The 21,935-nt window shown below is 39.0% G+C and overlaps 3 protein-coding genes across 3 annotated transcripts; all 3 read left to right on the top strand.

The window, feature by feature from the left end:
- The first annotated feature begins 363 nt into the window (after positions 1 to 363).
- Positions 364 to 3,155, top strand: LOC141794730 (multiple inositol polyphosphate phosphatase 1-like). The gene is made up of 5 exons (XM_074675190.1): positions 364 to 928; positions 1,001 to 1,195; positions 1,566 to 1,663; positions 2,536 to 2,666; positions 2,792 to 3,155. Exons 1-5 carry the CDS (start codon positions 364 to 366, stop codon positions 3,153 to 3,155), a joined length of 1,353 nt encoding a protein of 450 aa, XP_074531291.1.
- Positions 3,156 to 4,593: 1,438 nt separating this feature from the next.
- On the top strand, positions 4,594 to 11,531 carry minpp1a (multiple inositol-polyphosphate phosphatase 1a). The gene is made up of 5 exons (XM_074675671.1): positions 4,594 to 5,264; positions 5,355 to 5,549; positions 7,415 to 7,512; positions 8,073 to 8,203; positions 9,631 to 11,531. Exons 1-5 carry the CDS (start codon positions 4,658 to 4,660, stop codon positions 10,001 to 10,003), a joined length of 1,404 nt encoding a protein of 467 aa, XP_074531772.1. The 5' UTR covers positions 4,594 to 4,657; the 3' UTR covers positions 10,004 to 11,531.
- Positions 11,532 to 11,708: 177 nt separating this feature from the next.
- Positions 11,709 to 20,892, top strand: LOC141794979 (bifunctional 3'-phosphoadenosine 5'-phosphosulfate synthase 2-like). The gene is made up of 12 exons (XM_074675670.1): positions 11,709 to 11,941; positions 13,830 to 13,944; positions 14,046 to 14,281; positions 14,369 to 14,507; positions 14,626 to 14,744; positions 16,242 to 16,355; positions 16,924 to 17,035; positions 17,741 to 17,946; positions 18,229 to 18,364; positions 19,126 to 19,394; positions 19,485 to 19,714; positions 20,018 to 20,892. Exons 1-12 carry the CDS (start codon positions 11,915 to 11,917, stop codon positions 20,157 to 20,159), a joined length of 1,845 nt encoding a protein of 614 aa, XP_074531771.1. The 5' UTR covers positions 11,709 to 11,914; the 3' UTR covers positions 20,160 to 20,892.
- The last annotated feature ends 1,043 nt before the right edge of the window (positions 20,893 to 21,935 follow it).

Here is a 21,935-nt window from a genome sequence, read left to right as displayed (position 1 = left end):
AAGTTTGTGAACAGAAAAACAAATGTGTCTTTTTTTGACCAAGCAGCAGATAAAGATACAAGATGTGTGGTATGCATCTGAATGAGTTCTTACATTTGCTGACATGGTTTACAGGACATTCTGTAAATTTCAAGAAATCTTTAAATCGTATTATTTTCGATTCTTCCTTTAACTTCTTATTTAACCAGTATATTTATGCAAACTCGCAATGTGTTTATTTTAGAAAATGCTGCTGTGGGGTCATTTGGGTAAACACACAGTACTGGACTCTGCTCTGTCCCATTGGTGATGCTTTCACACAGATATTTCAGGTTTGGGCAAGTTTTAGTGTCAGCTGCTTTTTAGGCCTTTTCTCCGGTGGTCATGCTGATTTTTCTCTTCCTTTTTCTCTTCTCCACTTTCCTTCACTGTGTGAACACTGAGGGAAAGACAAGTGTGCCAGCAATTGCCAAATATTTCAACACAAAAGGAAGGTATGAGGAAGTAAACCCTTATCTGATAGAGGATATATTGGCTGTGAACACATCTGTTTTGCAGCCTCCATCTGCACAATGTCGAGAAATCCATCTGACGGCCATTATTAGACATGGGACCAGGTACCCCACAGCTAAAAACATCAAGGAGATGCAGCAGCTCTACAACATTGTTTTGTATAATGCAACAGATAAACACATGTGGCTGCAGGAGATCCAGACCCAGTGGACGATGTGGTACACAGAGGACATGGACGGCAGACTCGTCCAGAAAGGAAGAGATGACCTCAAGCATCTAGCTGTCAGACTGTCAAAGCTGTTCCCCTCACTGATCTCAGAGGAGAAGCTTCGAAGTGGACTCATCAAATTCATAACCAGCTCGAAACACAGGTGTGTCGACAGCATGCTGTCCTTTAAGGCAGGACTGACAGAGCAGTGGGCCATTAAAGGTACAGGTATGATGATTTGATTATGAATTTTCATTGTAGCTCACTTGCATTAAAACCTGCTGCTTTCTGTTGTTCCAGATCAAGAATTTGACCATGCAGTGAACGATGCCCTCATGAGGTTTTTTGACCTGTGCACCAGATTTGTGGAAGAAGTTGATAAAAACGCCTCAGCTGTGGAAGAGGTGGAAAAGTTCAAGCAGGGACCAGAGATGAGGAGAGTGCAGCAGAAGATTGCAGACCGTCTTGGAGTGCCTTACAGCCTCATCACTCATGGTTGTAGTTGCAGAAACACTTCCATATAACCATTTGAGTGTGTTTGCAGTTTGTTTATCACAACACAGATACCAGTCCAGTAGGTGGAGCTATTTTCATATTGTGCAGTTGTAAAGCCTCTACTTGTATTGAAATACATATCAGGCCTAGTTAAGCCTAAAACATTGGTGGATGACAGTACAAGCAACTGTTGTGTATCGAGACGTTAGAATAGTTTCCTGTGTTTGCAATGAGAGTGTGTCTGCTCACAGTGGTTTTTGTTTATTCTGAAAGGATGTCACATGTCTGGTGTGTCAGGTTTTGAAATGGTTCTGTGTCCATTGTTTTATTCTAATTCAAACTAAACAATTACTCCTATCCTCATCTACAGATTTGGCAGAGGCAGCGTTTTATTTGTGTGCTTATGAATTTGCAATCAAGGAGTTGAATTCCCCCTGGTGTCAGCTTTTTGATGAGGACGATGCAAAGGTAGGAGAAACTGGGGGTGGTTAGATGGTGGATAGTTGGGTGGTTTTAAAGCTGGCTGTGTTTTTCTCGAGTCTGTTATCAATTAGCCAAGAAAAAGATGAGCTGCTTGTTCAACAGGCAATATTAATTTGTCATTTGTGTCTTTATTTTTTTGGTTTTGGTAAAATGATTTAGAGTAAAATGAACATCACTAAAATTGCTTCAGTATCCAAACCTCTATTTTTGGCAGAAAATGTGTGCACTGTTTTGTTTTAACAAGTATGTTTATTTATCGAGCTCTCTGCAAGTAACAAGATGTACTTGGACTTGTGCAAATATTGCTCAAACTTATCCCAAGCTAGTCTCCCAAAACATTTAAAAGTTGAAAGACAGAAACAGCCTGTCTTTTTCAGGGATAAGTTTAAGGTTAATGTTTCCATTATGTTACAACATCCTAATGAGGTACTCACTGGCATGTAGGGTCAAATGGGGTTGAAAGAATCCATAGAAACAAGTACAGCTACTGAGTCCAAAACAAACAAGACAAAGCAAACAAAAATGTCAATCTTATCTAGGTCAGAGGTACTGTGCACTTTTAAATCTTCCAAATATCCTAAAGAAAAGAGAAGAGGGCTTTGATGAATTTATAAAGCAAAAACAACAACAATAATGTGTTTCCTTCTCTGTTTTCTCTTCATTCATTGACAAAGCCCTTGTCATCATGAGTCAAAGAAAGAGCAATAGAGTCTTGTGTTTCACGTTGACCTGACATTCTGACCTGAAATGTCATCTCATAGACTGTTCAACTAACTCTCATGGGATGCTATTCTTAAGAGTCTTTCCTTAAAGTACACCCACATACAGTTATCTTTGAGCTACATCTGCCCTAACAGGTGATGGAGTATGCGAGTGACTTGAGGGAATTCTGGAAAAGAGGTTACGGTCATGACATCAACAGCAAGTCAAGCTGCAACCTCTTTCATGATTTGACTGATCGACTGGACAAAGCAGCAAGAGAAAAAAAGTATGTGAAATATATGGTGTCCATACAAAGGCTGTGATGAAAATCTTTGGTGCCAGTTACAAGTGCCACTTTATGTCCAAGGTTTTTGTCTGAGTAAGTTTGTTAAACCGTGTTTGTCCTGTCAGGTTGGGCCAGCAGGTGACTGAAGCTGTGACCATCCAGGTGGGCCATGCAGACACCCTCCTTCCTCTGCTTACCCTAATGGGTTTTTTCAAGGACAATGACACCCTGACCTCCACTAACTACGCCACACAGACACATCGCACCTTCCGCACCAGTCACATGTTGCCTTACGCAGCTAACTTTCTCCTGGTGCTGTATGACTGTGGGAATGGTGACCTGAGACTGCAGCCACTGCTTAATGAGAAGCCTGTGACTTTCCCTGGTTTGTCTGAGATCTCCATGCTGCCCTATCAGGAAGTCAGGGAGCGCTACAGGGAACTGCTTCAAGGCTGTGACTTTGAGACTGAGTGTCAGATAATGGACTAGGTGCTTCTTTTTGAGACACAGGGGATGCACTTGTACCATTCCTTCCTTATTGCAAATTTGTTTTTCTTTTCTTTTCTTTTTGATCCATACTCAGATATGATACAGGATACGAGAACACTGATGATTAATGATAGTGTAACAAAACTGAATGTTCTTTTTTATTTCCATATATAATGATGTTCAAGTAACTGAAGCTGATTTTCTTAATTACATGTTCTCTTACTTGTTATTCTGTCTCATTCACCTCTTTTTAGACACAGGCAAGTTAAAAAAAATAGAGGCTGGAAGTTTAACAAACTCAAAATCTAGTTTTTCAATTACAATAAGTGCAAGCACTAATGTCATATGAAGTGCAGCCTTGACACTTGCTTTTTGTTTTTTTTTAGCTGTTGAGGAAGATCATGGTGATTGCTATTTACAAAAAGCTTCAGAAAACAAACAAAAAAACAAATGTTATAAAAGGACTTCAAAAAAGTCTTTGTCGTCTTTTGTATTTATACTACAATTATGTGATAATGATTTTAACCCTATGGCTCACCATGGCTCAGCTGTTGAGTAACTTGTGTGTCAGAAGTTATGTTTGTTTGCTGGTTTGATTAATACATGTGCAAGACAAGAGTCCCAACCTATACTACCATGACAAATCATGCTGTATGTACAACAGAGTTATGCAATATTACATTCTAAATGCAAGCGTTTACTGCAAAGCAGGATGGATCATGGGTTAATGGTTAACACAGGCATGTGTCCAAGAATATCATGGTCCTTGGTCTGATGGAGATCAGATTCTAGTCTGAGAAGTTACAGAGAGCTGAATTTTTCAAAATAATATTATATATAGGTAATGACTTTGTTTTATTGCATGTCAAGTGATAACTTCTAAATAGTAGTGATATAGTACTTATCCACCAACTGATCCACTGAAGAATACTGGATAATTTCTCATAGAAATTTGATTTGATTTTTTAACTGTAAAGTGAACTTGCGTGTCCAGAAAGGTGCTTTTAAATAAATTGTATTATATTTTATATATATATATATATATATATATATATATATATATATATATATATATATATATATATATATATATATATATATATATATATATATATATATATATATATATATAAATATAAATAATAATAATAATAATAAATAATAATAATAATAATAATAAAATAATAATAAAAATTCTTCAAACATGAAGAAATAATCTTGTACTTTAAAATACTTTTTGAAGGGCTTTTCAACCATGGGCAGACACTTCTGCTAAAAATGAATGGGGAAAATATTCAGTTCACGCATGTAAATACTGAGTCTTAAAACTGTCTTAAAGATATGAATATGGCCCTACCAAATAAATGTAACAGCACAGAAAAAGATAATGAAAAATCGAGTCGTCTAAAATTTGGGGGGAATTGTGGCCACATTGGCCCTCCATAGCCAAGCCCCCACGACTTACGTCACTCAGTTTTGGGAAGTTTGGTGTGCACGAGGCCATGTTCAACCCAAGCTACATCATCATGCCGACTTGGAAAGCATGTTTTATTTACTTCACTACTGTAGTATGTTTTTGCTACTGTCTGCGTAACGATGTGGACCTTGAGGACAAACCAAACATACCAGCAATCGCCAAATATTTCAGCACGAAAGGGAGGTACGAGGAAGTGAACCCATATCTCATAGAGGACATATTGGCTGTAAACAAATCTATCTTGCAGCCTCCATCCGCGCAATGTCGAGAAATCCATCTGACGGCTATTATCAGACATGGGACAAGGTACCCTACGGTGAAAAACGTGAAGAAAATGCAAAAGCTCCACGAGCTGGTGAAGAGCAGCGCCTCAGGTAAACAAAGCTGGCTGCGGGAGATCCAGACCCAGTGGACGATGTGGTACACAGAGGACATGGACGGCAGACTCGTCCAGAAAGGAGTGAATGATCACAAGCATCTAGCTGTCAGACTGTCAAAGCTGTTCCCCTCACTAATCTCAGAGGAGAAGCTTCGAGGTGGACTCATCAAATTCATAACCAGCTCGAAACACAGGTGTGTCAACAGCACGCTGTCCTTCAAGGCAGGACTGACAGAGCAGTGGGCCATAAAAGGTACCAGAATGATAATATGAGAAATGCCACTTGTGTATTCCCCCTATCATCTACATTTCCCGTGTTATTTGCATCTTTCTTTGTACCTAGATCAGGAGTTTGAGCACGCAGTGAACGATGCCCTCATGAGGTTTTTTGACCAGTGCACCAGATTTGTGGAGGAAGTCGATAGCAACCCCTCAGCTTTGTCTGAGCTGGATAAATTCAAGCAGGGACCAGAAATGAGGAGAGTTGAAGAGAAGATTGCAGACCGCCTCAATGTACCTTACAATGCTATATCAGATGGTAAGTAAAGTTGTTCAGGTAATAAAAAAAAACATCAGGTACAACATTGTAAAAGGCAAAAGTTCAGCTTTATTTGTAGTGTTCAGTTTAGGATTGCAAAATGAAATGCAGCTACTGCTTCCTCATACTTCAACTAAAAAAAAAAACAAATGAATTAAATTATACACAATTCCAAAGTACATTTGGCCAAAAAGTTATATGTGTGGTTACACATAAACTCTGACAATAAAATCCATCCACCTTATAGGTGTGGCATGGCACGAAAGGATGCTAAAATGTCACGTTGATTACTTAGTAAACATGTTGGGCTGCTTACAGTAAAGCTCCATGTGAAGTTTGATCACTGGAGACTGTAAAAAAACAAGGTTAAGGGTACACACATCCTGATTTTTTATAAGCACTGGATCAAAAATTATACCACACAAGACAATGCCAAAGATGTAGCAAGTACTTGGAGTGTGTGAACTTTGCACTGCAGGTGTGTTCACCATCCAATGTAAATTAGTTTTCATTTTACCACCATGAGCTGTCCTCAGTGTTGTTTCAAAGACTTGGTACTGCATGGAACCGTCCTCCCAACTACAGACAGCAAGTAACCAGACCAGATGTCTTGGCATTTTAAATAAAACACATTAAAAAGTGAAATAAAGCTTCACGGTTTCTGCCAATAGTACACAGATCCTGTTCTCTTCTGTTCAAATAACAACACTGAAGCGCAGGTGTCTCCCCTCATTTGACATTAGGCAGTGCAGTTCAATATATGCTGACTTTATCGCCATTTGTGGAGTCTTTTGTCTTTACTGGTTGAAAGTTAACTGTTACTAACTTCCCTTTCGGAAGTCTCACTGATTCCTCAGACTCACAAAGAATTTTGACTCAGCTGAGGGTTTGTAGCTGTTTCAACATGTATGTATCATGACTTCTCACACTGCCCACATTCACTTCCCATTTTTGTTTTTTCATATCACTCTTTAGAAAGCTTTTTCCCACCTCTGCATAACTTATTTACCTGTTTTTGTTATTGTCTGTTGTTGGTTGCTAGTAACTTTAGGCAGTTTTAACTATCAGTTGTGGAGCGTGGAGGTCATGAGCTGTGGATAGGTTTTCTTTTAGATACTTAGTATCAGATAGTTGTTTTTTTTTTTCTTCTAATCATGGTTGTTTAGCTTGGCTATTGAGTGTTCTGTACTATAAATGCATTCATACACTAAAATCATCAGAATTGATTTGGGCTAGTGTAACAATATATTCATCTTAAATGAATGAATAGGTCTAAATATGCTTTCCAGGTATATTACTTACTGCTAAAAAGCAACCTGTGATAGTTTAAATATTTCTGTGTTTGATTTGTTCTATACCCAAGTGCTGAAGATGGTGACTTTTCATTTCATACTTCACTGAGTTTACTCTAAATTTCTTTTAAGTGTTTTAGTTTATAAAACATATAGTAAAAGATGTTGATGTTGATGTTGATAGCAAAAGATGATGTTGATGCCCAATTTAAATCCATTCTTTGTTTCCTTTTAAACCTCTACTTTCTTATTTATAAAATTATGTGTGCATCAGCAAAGAAAGCACATACATCTCTCAAATCAAATGAAGGACACACAAGCAGCCAAAAACAAAATGTTCAGCATATTTTGGTTAACCGTAGTGTTTAAACAGTAACAGTAGAGGGAGCTGTTTTCTGTTACAAAATTAATGAAGCTCTGTTAAAGTGCTGCAAAACACTACTGCCCTAATTTGTGACCTTGACACAGCCTGGCGTGGGAGTAATTTGTCACTGTCCACTGTTTATTTTAAAAGCTTCCTGGCTTTTCTGAAGTCACTACTTATTAACCTTTTATTGTAACTTTCTCCCCCAGATATGGCTGAAGCTGCGTTTTACTTATGTGCTTATGAGTTTGCGATCAAAACCATTAATTCCCCCTGGTGTCAGCTTTTCGATGAGGTGGATGCACAGGTATGGGTTTCTGCTTCATAATGATTTTGATTTAACATGCCAGCTTTGTCATATGCCCATCAGTCAGTAAACGTGAGACAACGACATAAAAGTTTGAAAATAAGTAACCAGAGGTTCTCATTGTAAAGAGTTTATCTGATTATTTCTAACAGTGTGAACACATCCTGCACTGCACACGGTGTCTAAATTTGACAAAGTTCCCAATGTGTGCACAGGGTGTTCTGTTGTTGTACATGAGTAAATAGCTGGTGAAACTTTTTGTGATGCATCACTGTGAGTCAGCAACATACAGAAACACAGGAAAAAATAAAATCAAAACAGAATGTGAAGTAAAAAAAAAAAAAAAAATAGTAATTAAGGCTTTTTGTATGCGTACTACAGAAGGTATTATTCATGTCACAAAGAATGTTTTGTGTCTTATGTTACAAGCTGACCTAAAGGTAAGCTAGCCTGAAATGTGACCTCAAATTTGAACACAGATGATTATCTCTCTTTAGTCTTCACTAAACTCCCATCTTCCCATTCAGACTATCAATGACAGGTACTTTTGGATTCAACAGGTGATGGAGTATGCAAATGACCTGAAGCAGTTCTGGAAAAGAGGCTATGGTTATGATATAAACAGTAAGTCAAGCTGCATCCTTTTCCACGATGTGTTCAGTCGACTGGACAAGGCAGCCAGTGAAAACAAGTGAGTAAAAGTGAAATGTCTCTGGTACACATAAGCAGAGGTTTGCCTTCGGTTTTTCCTTAGTATTCCTATTATTCTATCTCTGCTTTGAGATAAATTGAGAGCATTTGTTTTTACCAACGGTAAAATAGTGCAAGGTATTGGTTAGAGTTTATTTTCACCTGTGGATGAACACATCTGGTGCTCTTGTTATTAATTATAGCTGGACAGTATATGTGAAATTAACTCAAAATATACCAAAGTTTCTTTGCTCATCAATACATGGTATATATTTTAACTGCCAGGGTATCTCAGCCCTGATGATGATCTCATCTCAGAACTGTGGGAGTTCTTTTGTGTTTTTTTAACTTAACTTTGTGTATAGATATCTACCTGACAGTACTAGAACATTAAGAGACTTTTATTAATGCATTAAAATGTCATTCAAATTGAGAAGCCCAAGCTTTGTTAGCATGCATTAACAGATACACTGGCATTCCATGCTCTGTGTGTTTTATAGCAGGTAGATTAAAGTAGTGAAGTATACTGTGACCTTCTGCAAAACAACACACTTGACCGGGTTTGTATTCCGATCCATGTTTCTGCTACTGTGAGAACACGACAGTGAGCTGCCCAGTTGTTGTTTTTTTATAGTGACATTAAAACAACATAGAATTATTGAGCACCTGCTACAATATTTGTATTAGGGAGACTTGTCTGAAAGTACAACTATCTTGCTCATCTAGAAGGAGGGTTCACACTGTAGACAACTCTTCTTAGAAGTTAATGTATTGCTAACCTTGTTCTTTTTATCACACATTAATGACAAAAAATACAAAGTTCCCAGTGGTAAGCTGTGCATATAATACTAACATAGAAATGTAGTTCAGTTCATTAAAGATTTAAGCTAAGTAAGTTAAAAATGTAATTTTTAGATAACTTCTCAAAGGTTAACACGCAGTTCCTAAGATGTACTTCATGTCCTTGCCCCAATAACAAATAGCTTATAATTTAACTCCAAGTTACAAAAGTTGTAGGGTTTCAAGAGTAAGGTTGAGGAAGGCTTTAAAAGTGAATGATCCATAATAAGAGCGTTTAGAAGTGCAAAAACAAGCTTTTTATCGCTAGATAGTAATCTGGAACATTATAGTTGTGTAAAACCTTAAATCGAATCATCATCATTGACTTGTTTTACAATTTTCATCATGATTATCTGCTTTCCATTAATCCATAAGTTATGCTTTTAAATATCTGTTGTTAAGACTACAGTAGATCAGAAACAGTAAAACATTGTTTTTGTGGGACCATCACTCCAAAGTCTTAAAACATAGTAATGATTTTATAAAAATGTAAACCATTCATTTATGAAGCTGAAGCCATTGATGGTTAGGCATATTATAAATTATTAAATGCTGCTGTTTCAGCACCATATTCTTCTGTCCTGTCAGGTTGGGCCAGCAGGTGACTGAAGCTGTGACCATCCAGGTGGGCCATGCAGAGACCCTCCTTCCCCTGCTCACTCTCCTGGGCTTCTCCAAGGACAATGACACCCTGACCTCCACTAACTACGCCACACAGACACATCGCACCTTCCGCACCAGTCACATGTTGCCTTACGCAGCTAACTTACTCCTGGTGCTGTATGACTGTGGGAATGGTGACCTGAGACTGCAGCCACTGCTCAATGAGAAGCCTGTGACTTTCCCTGGTTTGACAGAGGCCTCCATGCCGCTCTATCAGGAAGTCAGGAAGCGCTACAGGGAACTGCTTCAAGGCTGTGATTTTGAGACTGAGTGTCAGCTGTTTTCAAGTCCCTCTTAAAAAGACTGTAAAGTCTTTTGAAAATAAAAATAGGGCTTTATTGAGTTGCATCAGCAATTGTGCTGCAACATTTTCAGCATCTTAGCCTTAATGCTTACTATGCAAACACAAAGGTATTATTCCACTTTGCCTTTTAGAATCTAGCATTTTATTTTTTGGTAAAAGAGCAGGCTATCTCTGGAGAACTGCACACAAACTTAAGTGTAATAGTGTTATTGGTGCAGTATTATTGTAAAGCTTCTTGAAATGATTGCACAAGTTCAAGCAGGAAACAGACTATCTTTTACTTGTGCACATCTGCAATAATGTGCATAGGAAGTGATGAAATTTAGACCCATCACTCGGCTGTTTCCTGATCTCTAAGAATCACTGATGACTGTATGATAGTATTTATCAGTTAGCAAGTGTTCTTGCAAAACCCAAATTAGTTACCCCTTTTGAAGTGAGTCAAAATTTGTATTTTGTATGTTGTATTGTAAGTTGTATGTTCTGTGTACAAGCATAATTGGTAGCATTTGTGGCATGACAGAGATTTATGCCATTGCAGCTTGACAGAAACATTTCATTTAGATGTGTTATCAGCTATTGGTTTGCTTTGCTCTAAGTAACCACTTGCTTCAATGACATTGATGATTCATTGGTATCAGTAATTGTGTCATGATATCAGTAGCTCGTTGCCTTACCACGGCCCCGCTTTGTGACTTTTCTTGCTTTTAATCAGGATAGACGTGTTTCCGGGAGTCTATGTCACCTGTCTGACATAGACTTTTTAGGCAAGTCTGTTTGGTACCAAATTTATAAATTGCTACAAAGGACTTAATTTGTGGTAAACTATTTATTAATATCTCAAATTAATTACACTGTGGGTTTTACTGTTGAGCTATAATTAAGGGTTATCTTTACTCAGTGAATGGCAAATATTGAACATTCAAGTGCCAAGTTGAGGCAACTCTTGGGGTTGCTATATCTCATTTTGCCCATTGCAAGAACCCCCAAGAGGACTTTTTTTGAATCAGGGCTTTTGTCCAAACCATGATTAAATTTCAAATTTTAGAGAGAGTATACTGTAAGCCTATTGGTGATAACAACATCGATATCCAGCTTCGTCCGTTGCAACTGTTGTGCTTTTACTGTCTTAACGTTCTTGTTTTATAGCAATGTATTCTTAATATGTTCTGGTTTCATTTCTCTGTTCAAACGGCAACTTCCCCCTTTTAGGCTACATGTAAAACGTCAAAATTGGGGATCAACGACTTAAAAATCGCTGTAGCTCCACATTTGTTGAATAGTAATGCCGTGTTCTTTGTTGACGGTTTATTTGGCAAAGTAGTACGTCTGTACTTGACATAACACCAAGCAGGAAACAGTTCTTAGCTTTCAGCCATTTTTTTCTGGATAAAATTAAGCTAGTTTTTATTAATCTAGTTCAACTTTACCGTTACTACGCAACGACCAAGGCAGTAGATGAAATGAGCTGCTGTGTTTTGGATGCTTTCAGGTTTCCATCTGAAATAAAATGTATGGAATAAGACACTAATTTCTGTTTTCAGAAAAGTCTTCAATGTGATAGTTGTGTGATGAACATGATGTCCAAACTCCGGCCAAGCGCTGCCGGCTTCAATGTTCGGCCCCGTTGTGTCGTTATGCTTGAGTATTGGCTGGTAAACGGCAAATTATGCAGATTCCTGGACGTCGAAGGAGGAGGGCTGGAGGCTGGGCCAGAGGAATGCTACGTGTCTTGGAAGTCCCTTTTAAACCCCCTCGTCTTCTTCGAGTGCTCCAGCCAAAAGTTTGGAGGCTACAACTCGGGCGACCGGCGGCAGACTTCTTCATCTTCCCAGGCCTGTGAGTGTGTGAAGCGGACTTGTCCGGTGTTCTGTAGTCCGTCGGTGGTGTTACACTCGTGGGAAAATGTCCGGAGTGAAAAAGCTTTGCACGGTAAGTTGATGTTAAGATAACGGGGAGGAGAGAGGAACCAGTGAAATTCAAGCTGTCATCAGATTTGAGCCTTAAATGTTTGTGTAAAGTGCAGCGGAGTGTGAGTAATCCGCCAGCGCCCGAGACGAAGCGCTAAAACTCCTCCCAAGTATGTCTCAGACGTGTTAATGCACAGTTATAACACTGAGACGATCCGCTATGCCCCCTGAGTTATGGTCTTAAAATGATAAATCAGCTCAGAAACGCCGACCACAAGACTGGATTATCCCTTCAAACTAACCACTGGATTTTGTTTTGAAAATCTACTCTCCTAAAACTCTCCTTCCACTTGTCTGCCGTGGTACACTTTCCTCCAGGTGTGATGGTTACAGCCTTGACTCTGAATAGGCCGGTTGTTGTAGTAACGCTTCCATGTCAATTTAGCCCATTCATAAGGTAGGCTGACTTGAAAGGGGGAGAAAGGAGCCACTGTGAAACGACAGGCTGATGCTGCACAGGAATGCTGCTAACTTTGAGACCATATGCAGAATTATCCTGAGAATGAGCTAGTGAGAAATCAGAGGAAATACCACCGTAAGCTCACACTGTATTCATCATGCAGAAGCCTGTCATGTGTTCTGTGTTCCATTCATTGAAGGTATGCACTGCTGCAGACAGTGGATGCTAACACCATAACAGTAAAAGAAAAAGAACATCTGTTTGTAACTAAAACAGCCACTTCAGAAGAAAAACATGCTGCATCTGTTATTTATGATTGTTTATTAGCTATTTTTGGGATTCTTGACTGTACTAATATGACCAAACAATTATGTAAAAGCAGAATCTTCTCTATGTTTCAGATATTTTGAAGAACAAATGATGAAATAATGGAGGACAAGCTTCTTATAATAAAAATAGTCAGCATATGCTACCCTAAAATAATATTAACCGAGAAAAAAAGATTTAAGATGGTGCAAAAAAAGAGAAGGTGAGACACATTAAGTTTTCTTAGATTGACTTTATGGCACATGCCTTACACAAAGATACAGTTAAAAATAGCTATGTGACAGTGTAATGAATAAAAAAACAAAAGGTTGTTATTACAAAGCAAGGAGGCTAAAGCAATCCTAAAAATGTAATATTTTTTTTTATTATGTATCTGGAATCATGACAGTGCACTGACTCTAAAAAGACATCATGTTCTCATCACAGAGGATGGGAGGAGGAGAGGATCAGGAGTAATGTGCTGGCAGTGTGAGTCTGTCACGGAAGAAGAGAAAATGCCTTTGACTTTTGGAAGAATAGTGCTGTTACCCACAAAGTAGAGCCTAATGTCATATGGGAAGTATTATAGTCATTAATCTGGCGTGTGACTTATTTCTTTCTCTAGCTGAGAGTTGGAGCAGGGGGTGACTTTGACTTAGTAGTACAAAGCTGCCTGGTGACAGTGCATTTACATCCTGAGTGTGGGACTTCAGTATCTTCAGTTATTACTCTAACTTAAAGATGCAAAGGTGAGAATGCAACGAGAGGTGACATGGGATGGGTGTGGGAGGGAAGGAAGAGTGGATGCAGAGGGCCAACGTGTGGGCACGATCACTGCCACATCATCGCTGGGCTGCAGGCAGCACACTGGACACATTGTCCCCTTAGTCCTCTCCCTTCCTCCATGCCACCCTCCCCCTTTTACCCCTCCTTTCTAAGAGTCAATACAGCCCCATTTATTCACAGCCTGGTCCACATTTACACTTTGAACAGGGCATGGAAAAATGGCCTTACGATTACTATATGAAGTAACATGCAGATAAAGTGACATATCAAGGTCCTGTTTTGCATTTTCATCCAGCTACCTCTACTTAAAGCCATTATTTATTGTGCTTCAGTCTAAGCCTGTCTTCTTGTATTGTAGGATCTCAACAGGTCGACTAATGTAGTGTACCAGGCCCATCATGTCAGCAGGAGCAAGAGGGGACAGGTGGTAGGGACCAGAGGAGGCTTCAGGGGCTGCACCATCTGGCTCACAGGTACATCTTCATAGTCAACCTGCTAGATCTTTTATAGACCATCACCTTTTCAGACTCAGTACTTAGCTGACATGTCCTATCACTGTTTTTTATTAAAAAAGGTCTGTCAGGAGCTGGAAAGACAACCATCAGTTTTGCCCTGGAAGAGTTTCTCGTGTCCCATGCGATCCCCTGCTACTCGCTAGATGGGGACAACATACGCCACGGCCTGAACAAGAATCTCGGCTTCTCTGCACAGGACCGTGAGGAAAATATCCGTCGAATCGCTGAGGTGTCTAGACTGTTTGCCGATGCTGGACTGGTGTGCATCACCAGTTTCATTTCTCCCTTCACAAAGGTTGGAAAGTAACTACAGTTTTTGACTGCAAGTATCATTTTGTTTTTGACTATGTGGTTTAAATATTTGTACTTTTCTCTTCTATAGGATCGTGAGGAGGCAAGAAAAGTCCATACAAGTGCTGGGCTGCCGTTTTTTGAGGTGTTTGTTCATGCTCCTCTAGAGGTGTGTGAGAGCAGGGATGTAAAAGGGCTTTACAAGAAGGCTCGTGCAGGAGAGATCAAAGGTGTGTGTGCCTGTGTTCAGGTCACGTACTGTCCTAATAATTTTCTGCATGCTGCCACTCCTTCATCAACATACTAGTCTAACCTTTACTTATTTTATGTTCTAACAATTTTTGCTAGGTTTCACTGGGATTGACTCTGAGTATGAGCGGCCTGAGGCTCCAGATCTTGTACTGAAAACTGGAGAGCTCACAGTGAATGAGTGCCTCCACCAAGTATTGGAGCTGCTCAGGGAACGGGTGGGTGAAACAGACCAGAATGTTGTTTTTTTCAGCCAAAGATTATTGAACAAACCATCAAAAATGTGTCTAGTTTTCTATGACAGAATGATTCTGCTGCACTGTATGTGCCAAGTAACACACAGGACATCATCATCCATCATGACTGACAAATCCTGATACCAATTAGCCTGACTATACACCCATGTTTTAACGTGCAGCTCCAGTAATGGAGCACATGTTTTATTGTCTGGGATAAGCTGAACCAAAAAGCCAAACATTTACTTTTGATAGATGATTGGAGATCTCGGTGTTCTTTGTTACCTATAAGGGGAGGGGTTAGTGAAAATCAGTGAGAGACAAAGAACACCATGGTGACCATTGGATGTTGAGTGGTTGTGCCAGGCTGAATGACACGGCTGATTCCGCTGGAGAAAGCAGGATGAGAGTTGGATTTACCTGCACTTAGGTCCGTGTTGACTGTTCAATGACATCCAAGCATGCATAGGTGTAACAGATCACGGATACATTTACAGGATACACAGGGTGTAACTAAGCATCTGATGCCAATTCACTAGTTATACTAAAGTACATAGCACATTAGGTCTAACTAAATGTCAAACGTTTTTTGTTATCACAGGGTTCAGCTCACTTAATAAAATAGTCATTACAGAAACATAATTATGCCTCTGTCAACAACCTAGTTTGTACAATGGACTTGAGTGTTTGCTTTGCCAAACAAACATCAAATGCAAAGCAGGTGTGCCCTTTTTAATTGTAACTGGCATGCGCTGTTTACCTGGCTTCATCTCTGGGACACTATTGCTTAAGATAAAACTGGACATGAGGCAGTCAAAGTAAAGCAACCAAAGCTTTTGTTAGCTTCTTGAATCCAATGTCACCAATTCTCAGTGCTTCTGTGAGGAACTCTTATCGGTTGCTCAAAGCAATGCCTGTTTGTCACGTCATAGCTTACTTTATTCTGTACATGTTTGAGTAATGTTTTGCGTCAAGACAAAACGCTCTGTGTCCATTATGGCAGTCAAACATATATCTCTTACTGTGAATATTGGAAAAAGCAATTGAACTGTTTTTTGTTTTGTTTTGTTTTGTTTTTTTTGCTGCTGTCTGTTGACTAGCTCAACACATTTCCCCTTACAGTGGCGAGGCTTCAAAAAATTACAGTATTTAAATAGTCTTGACATTGATTGCCTTTTTTCATGTAGGTCTCAAAAAGGAAACACTGTTTGTGGGAGTTGGGTAGTGATATTACTCTGGATTAAAAAAGGCACTTGCAAAAAAATCCTGATGTAATAAAAATGGCAGTTATAGATCTATGGTCAAATCAAAAGTTAAAGATACAGTTCAGTTCAAGATTAACATTTATGTAGCCCACCATTAAAAATATTAAGAAATTTTTGTTGAATGAACGGTCATAGTAATTTTCAGTTGTAGTCCCGTAACAGTAACCAGATCCAACTGTAGCAATAACATCACCCTTTCTTTTTTTGTATATAGGATATTGTACCAAGCGAGATCATGGAGGAGGTGAAAGAGCTCTTTGTTCCAGAGAACAAGCTGAATCTCGCTTTGGCTGACGCAAACACGCTTCCCACCATCAGCATCACCAAGGTAACCCACCGCTCCAGTGTATAAGTCTTCTTTTTATCACCCAGCTGATGGACAAGGGGTCAGTACTGGAGGTGGCATGGAGCTGCTCATGATGAGCCCATAAACATTCTCCACTGTTCCCCATGTATTAATGGTCCGCTTTGACTCCCTTGGTGCTAATAAAGACATAAAAACTCACCGACCATTCAGCTCTGCTCCCTGGAGCTAAATGAGGTTTCTAAAACACTTTTCTCAAGGAACAGGGAGAAAAAACACTCTCATGTCTTCATTAAATCATAATTCCCAGTCAAGTATAACCCCAGAACTAAAATAAGTCCAGAACCTGGCCAATCAGTCAAGTTCAAAATAAAAGCTGAAGCGCCACTGTCTTAAAGATGGGAGCATTATAGTTTTCTAAAGTGTCATGTTAACTCTGTGAAAATGGAAACAATGATACATACGTGAAGTGAATCATTTTTAAATACCATCAGTATGGGTAAACCTTAGCTTTTCAGAATAATTAATGCGCAGTGGAAATATCTTCATCATTTAATCCTTTTTGTGATTAGAGATCCTTCTTTGTCTACAGTTGGATTTACAGTGGGTGCAGGTTTTGGCAGAGGGCTGGGCCAGTCCTCTAAAAGGCTTCATGAGAGAGAGGGAGTTCCTTCAGGTCTTACACTTTGGAAACCTCCTTGATGGTAAGAGATAGACGGTCACAGAATCATATTTGCTTTTCTTGCACACACCCTGAGCAAGTTTAGTTGTTAAACTATCCTTGAAGACACAATCTTTTAGATGCTTTTATTATTCTTATAGTGATTTTATTGTAAGAATGAAAAGAAATGTGTTGTGTAAACAGGAAATTCCAAGTCCAGACCTCAAACACATACAAAGGAAGAGGGATGCACCAAATACTTCAAGATTTTCTTATAAATCAAACAATCTTGATCCTTATTACACAAGCACTGCCTTGTGTAAATTGTACTGAAACATTTGAAAGCCTCTGTGAGGCATTTTCAGCTGGTTGTGAAACAGATTAAAATTAAAGCTGACGCCTGTTAATGGCTAACAAGACCATCCACAGTAAGTCTAACCATTTCATTTCAAGTTTTAGGGGACAGATGTCAGACTAGACTAACTGAATTGGAGTTGCTCCAGCATCTAATCTAATCCTTTAATAGATGGCATTTTGTTATATTTTGAAAGTTAATTCTCTGGTTGTTGCTTTAAAATTATTAATTCTAATAAGCTTCTGTAGAGGAGCAAAGTCTGTCAGAACATTGTCAGACAAACTGCTTCTCTTTATTGTCTAAATTGTCTAAAGTCAAGAAAAATCTGTGTGTTTTGTATGTAAAATTTGAACTGATGCCTGTTTGATACCACTGCCTGCTCTTCTGACTTAGGCGGAGCCATCAACCTGACAGTTCCCATTGTCCTGCCTGTCAGCACTGAGATCAAGCAACAGCTGGACGGCTGCTCGGCCATCGCCTTGGTGTATCAGGGTAGACGCGTGGCTATTCTCAGGAATCCAGAGTTCTACGAACACCGCAAGGAGGAGCGATGTGCGAGACAGTGGGGCACCACCTGTCCACAGCACCCTTACATTAAGGTCACATAGCTTTCATTTAATGTCCGACAGTGTCCATAACATGGTCATACTCCTGACAGCATGATCCGCCATCATCTGCATTGTTGACTTTTGCTGTGTCAATATTGAACTTAGGCTATATGATTTGGTGCTTGCAGAGCCCAGATTAAGTTCAAAATAAATATTACACCATCCAGCCCGTTTTCTCACAATGATTTTACCCGGATATAATTAATGATTCCAGCCACAGGTAAACAGCTGAAGAAAAAACATGATGAAAAATGGTGTTCTTTGTTTTTGCAGATGGTAATGGAGGGAGGTGATTGGCTGGTGGGTGGGGACCTGGAGGTTCTGGAGCGGATTAAATGGAATGATGGACTCGACCAGTACCGCCTCACTCCCCATCAGCTCAAGCAGAAGTTCAAAGACATGAAAGCAGGTTTGCATATTGAGTGTTTGTTGATTTGTTGTGTGTGGCTAGTGAGAAATTCGTTTCAGTTTCAGCCATAAAACAACCATCAATGATTATCAGTTTCTTTCAGCTTTGCCCCCTCTATCTTTCAGACAAGCATGAAAAAAGGACCTGACTAGAAATGGTAAATTTAAAGCTGCATGGTGATGTTTGTGACACAACCACCAAGTTTTACTCATGCTCACTTTGATGTGAATGTTGTGTTGAAGATGGAATCACTGAGTAGAGTACGTAACATGTCAGAGTAAAATTTTTTTTTAACCATTTGTCCTACTCTTGAGTTTTGATAGAAGTGAAAGCATGTTCCCACTTGCATCTCTGTCACACTGATGAAATCATGTTATGCTACTGTTCACAAATCCATGAAATGTCAATATACCTGAAGAAAGTCATAGACTTAGCCTGGAACAAACGGAGAAGTTGTTGGGAAAAGTGTCCACTGCAGAGTTGATATGGTTGGGTCAGTCGAGCTGAATACTGTTGCACAAAACAATCCTTCTTCCTTTCATGACCAGTTTTTGATGGTTAATGGACAACAGTGAGGCTCTATACAAAAAGATGAATCAGTGATATTGTGTTTGGCTGAAAAGGTAATACTCGGTCTTAGTCCAATTATGGGATTTGTTGACAGTCAACTGCTGTTATTATTATATGACACCACAGCTTTACCTCAGATAAAAACAGCTATGTGCACTTCATTATATTCTTCTCCATGTTGTTTTCTTTAGATGCTATATTCGCTTTCCAGCTGCGTAATCCAGTCCACAATGGTCACGCCCTCCTGATGCAAGACACCAAGCGGCATCTTCTCGAACGAGGCTACAAGAATCCAGTCCTCCTGCTGCACCCGCTTGGCGGCTGGACCAAGGATGACGATGTTCCTCTGGACTGGCGGATGAAGCAGCATGCTGCTGTATTGGAGGAAGGTGTCCTGGACCCTGCCAACACTATTGTGGCTATTTTCCCCTCACCCATGATGTATGCTGGACCCACAGAGGTGAGAAATTATTATTTTTAGGTCATGGGTCAGGGTCTGCAGACATTTGTGGTTTAATTTGAACTTATATGTCTTTCGATGTCTCCTCAGGTTCAGTGGCACTGCAGAGCCAGAATGATTGCTGGAGCAAATTTCTACATTGTTGGCAGGGATCCTGCTGGCATGCCTCACCCAGAGACCAAAAAGGACCTGTATGAACCCACTCATGGAGGCAAAGTTCTCACCATGGCACCAGGTCTCACCTCTGTGGAGATCATCCCATTCAGAGTGGCTGCCTACAACAAGACTAAAAGGGCTATGGACTTTTACGACAGGGCACAGTGAGTGACAAAAGTTTGGAGCCTGTCTAAGCTGGAATTGGGCACAAGTTGTGTTATTTTCACCAGGCGACACCCATTCGGTTTTACATTTAATCATTTTGTCCTTTTTTACCTTGGGACACTTTCAAGTTGTTCCGTTTTGACCATTGAGACTCTTCATTTACTGTCACAGATGAGAAAGAAATGCAGCAAATCATAAGTTATAGATTCTGATGAGAACTGCTATACTAACATTATAAGTTATAAGGCTTGCTTTTGTAGATGTACTGTATTTGTTTAACTCTCCTGTTTTCCCTTCTTTAGACATGCTGACTTTGAGTTTATATCTGGAACCAGAATGAGGAACATGGCTCGGAGCGGAGAGAACCCCCCAGATGGTTTCATGGCCCCAAAGGCCTGGAAGGTGCTGGTGGAGTACTACACCTCTCTTCAGAAGGACAAGTAACAAACATAGCAATCCGCTGGCCAGTCAACAGCATAAAATAGAAAGGTTTAGTTTTTAAGAGGGTATTTACATAGTCTTTTATTTAATCATGTATAATTATTTACATATAAGGTAATGGATTTTCAACTATTAATGAACAAATCAAATTGTTTTATATAAGTTGTCACCAAACCAAATGAATTATCTGACAGAAGTTAAAATAAAGAGTTTTTACATTTCTATGAAGAATGTGTTTTATAAGTGCACACATATTAACTTAAACAATGTATTTTAATAAATTAAAATCAATTTCATATTCCTTTTTATTATACTTTTTTAGGAGCACATTCCAAGACAGGAACACATTTTTGATATTAAGATGTAATTACCTGAAGGATTTGATGCATTAAAAACATGTAGATTACAATTTTATAGCATCTTGTTGAAAATATTGCCTTTCATGTTATTTGTAAGAGCTAAGTAAGAGTCAGTTGAAGTTATATCACTACCTGCTGTGCCTTGTTTTACATGTATGGATGTTGATTGATTCATCATGTTAATGTTTCATATGATTGTGAAATATAACATAGTTATGAATGTGTTATAATGTGAAAGTAGCCTTACTCTGAAAAATATCAACATTGTTAAACAGAAACTTTTTAAACTTCTGACTGATGTTGGCCTGGAAATGTCTCTGGGAATTGTATGAATGTGTGAAGAGGGCTTGTGCATTCATTTAATAAAGGCTTGCAGTTTCAGGACAACAGAGTTAGTCCATTGCAGCAATCAAATAGCAGATTTGTGACTTTGAATTATTTGTATCTCTATAACGATGAGATATTTTCAATAAGATAAATACTGCCCAGTGTATGACAGATTTAAATGTTTCAAGTGATATGCACTTTCTCATTGCATCTGTGTGCAATGCTGGTTATGCAACATACCTGGCAGTAACTTTTGTCTGTACAAGGTGCACACATTGTGATAGGAGATTGTATGGCTGCAAAACCCAAAGTGCAACACTGCCATCTACTGGCTGAACTGTAAACAAAACGTGAAAGTAATTCATTTAAAATGACTCATTGATACTACTGTTTGTGTATCTGTTAAAAAAAAAAAAAAAGTCTTTACTTTTTTGTTTTAAGATCGAAATAGATTTTTTCAGTTGCTGGGGTGTTCTTTAAAATACTTTGTTTGCTCTGGAAATAGCTGGGTTTCATTCTAGATTACTTCTGCAATCCAGATCTTCTCAAAAAGATCAAGGAGATCATGAGATGCTCTCAAATTACTCTTAAGAGATGGTTAATAGAACTTGAAGGACTGATTAATTTTGCCAGTCATTAAGCTGCAAGGGCTTACTTTTCTTCAGATGAGTGTTCTCCTGTTAGGGGAACCAATCTGTCCTGTAAGAAGCAGATTCCTAATTAGCCCATGGGATCAGATCATTTAATCTGCAATGTTCCAGGTAACCCCTTTTAAATATGCTGAACTAGACCCTCAGTACTTAATAAAATCTCCCACCAATGTATATCAAGCATGTCATGTCACACAGAATTGACCGAAGATGCTAATAGAAAAATTACCTTCAGTTCTCTAGGCAGAATGTCTGTAAATCATCCTATCTAGCACCACAAATGTGTTATACCCCAAATTTACCCCCCCCCCCCCCCCCCCCTTTTTTTTTTGTTATTATTTTTTTTTAAATAATGTGTAAGGGTTATCTATCTATTTCAATTGTCAGAAAATTATAATATATTATTTTGGAGTTGGTTTGCATAACCGTTGTGTGAAATGGGG

The sequence above is a fragment of the Halichoeres trimaculatus genome, unplaced genomic scaffold (genome assembly GCF_033239565.1).
Source record: "Halichoeres trimaculatus isolate MK-OKI-2021-1 unplaced genomic scaffold, fHalTri1.1 fHalTri1_scaffold_8, whole genome shotgun sequence".
NCBI classification, from domain to species: domain Eukaryota; kingdom Metazoa; phylum Chordata; class Actinopteri; order Labriformes; family Labridae; genus Halichoeres; species Halichoeres trimaculatus.
The sequence above is the reverse complement of the archived record's forward strand: the minus strand, read 5'-3'. Positions and strand labels throughout refer to the sequence as shown.

What these genes read in the sequence shown, in the direction of transcription:
- LOC141794730 (XM_074675190.1), top strand. Translation starts at nt 364, where the DNA reads ATGCTGATTTTTCTCTTCCTTTTTCTCTTCTCCACTTTCCTTCACTGT. An exon ending in GTGGGCCATTAAAGGTACAG is followed by an intron (nt 929 to 1,000) that starts GTATGATGATTT and finishes CTGTTGTTCCAG; the next exon opens with ATCAAGAATTTGACCATGCA. An exon ending in AAAGCAGCAAGAGAAAAAAA is followed by an intron (nt 2,667 to 2,791) that starts GTATGTGAAATA and finishes TTGTCCTGTCAG; the next exon opens with GTTGGGCCAGCAGGTGACTG.
- minpp1a (XM_074675671.1), top strand. Translation starts at nt 4,658, where the DNA reads ATGTTCAACCCAAGCTACATCATCATGCCGACTTGGAAAGCATGTTTT. An exon ending in AGAGCAGTGGGCCATAAAAG is followed by an intron (nt 5,265 to 5,354) that starts GTACCAGAATGA and finishes CTTTGTACCTAG; the next exon opens with ATCAGGAGTTTGAGCACGCA. An exon ending in AAGGCAGCCAGTGAAAACAA is followed by an intron (nt 8,204 to 9,630) that starts GTGAGTAAAAGT and finishes CTGTCCTGTCAG; the next exon opens with GTTGGGCCAGCAGGTGACTG.
- LOC141794979 (XM_074675670.1), top strand. Translation starts at nt 11,915, where the DNA reads ATGTCCGGAGTGAAAAAGCTTTGCACG. An exon ending in TGGAGCTGCTCAGGGAACGG is followed by an intron (nt 14,745 to 16,241) that starts GTGGGTGAAACA and finishes TTTTGTATATAG; the next exon opens with GATATTGTACCAAGCGAGAT. An exon ending in GACTTTTACGACAGGGCACA is followed by an intron (nt 19,715 to 20,017) that starts GTGAGTGACAAA and finishes TCCCTTCTTTAG; the next exon opens with ACATGCTGACTTTGAGTTTA.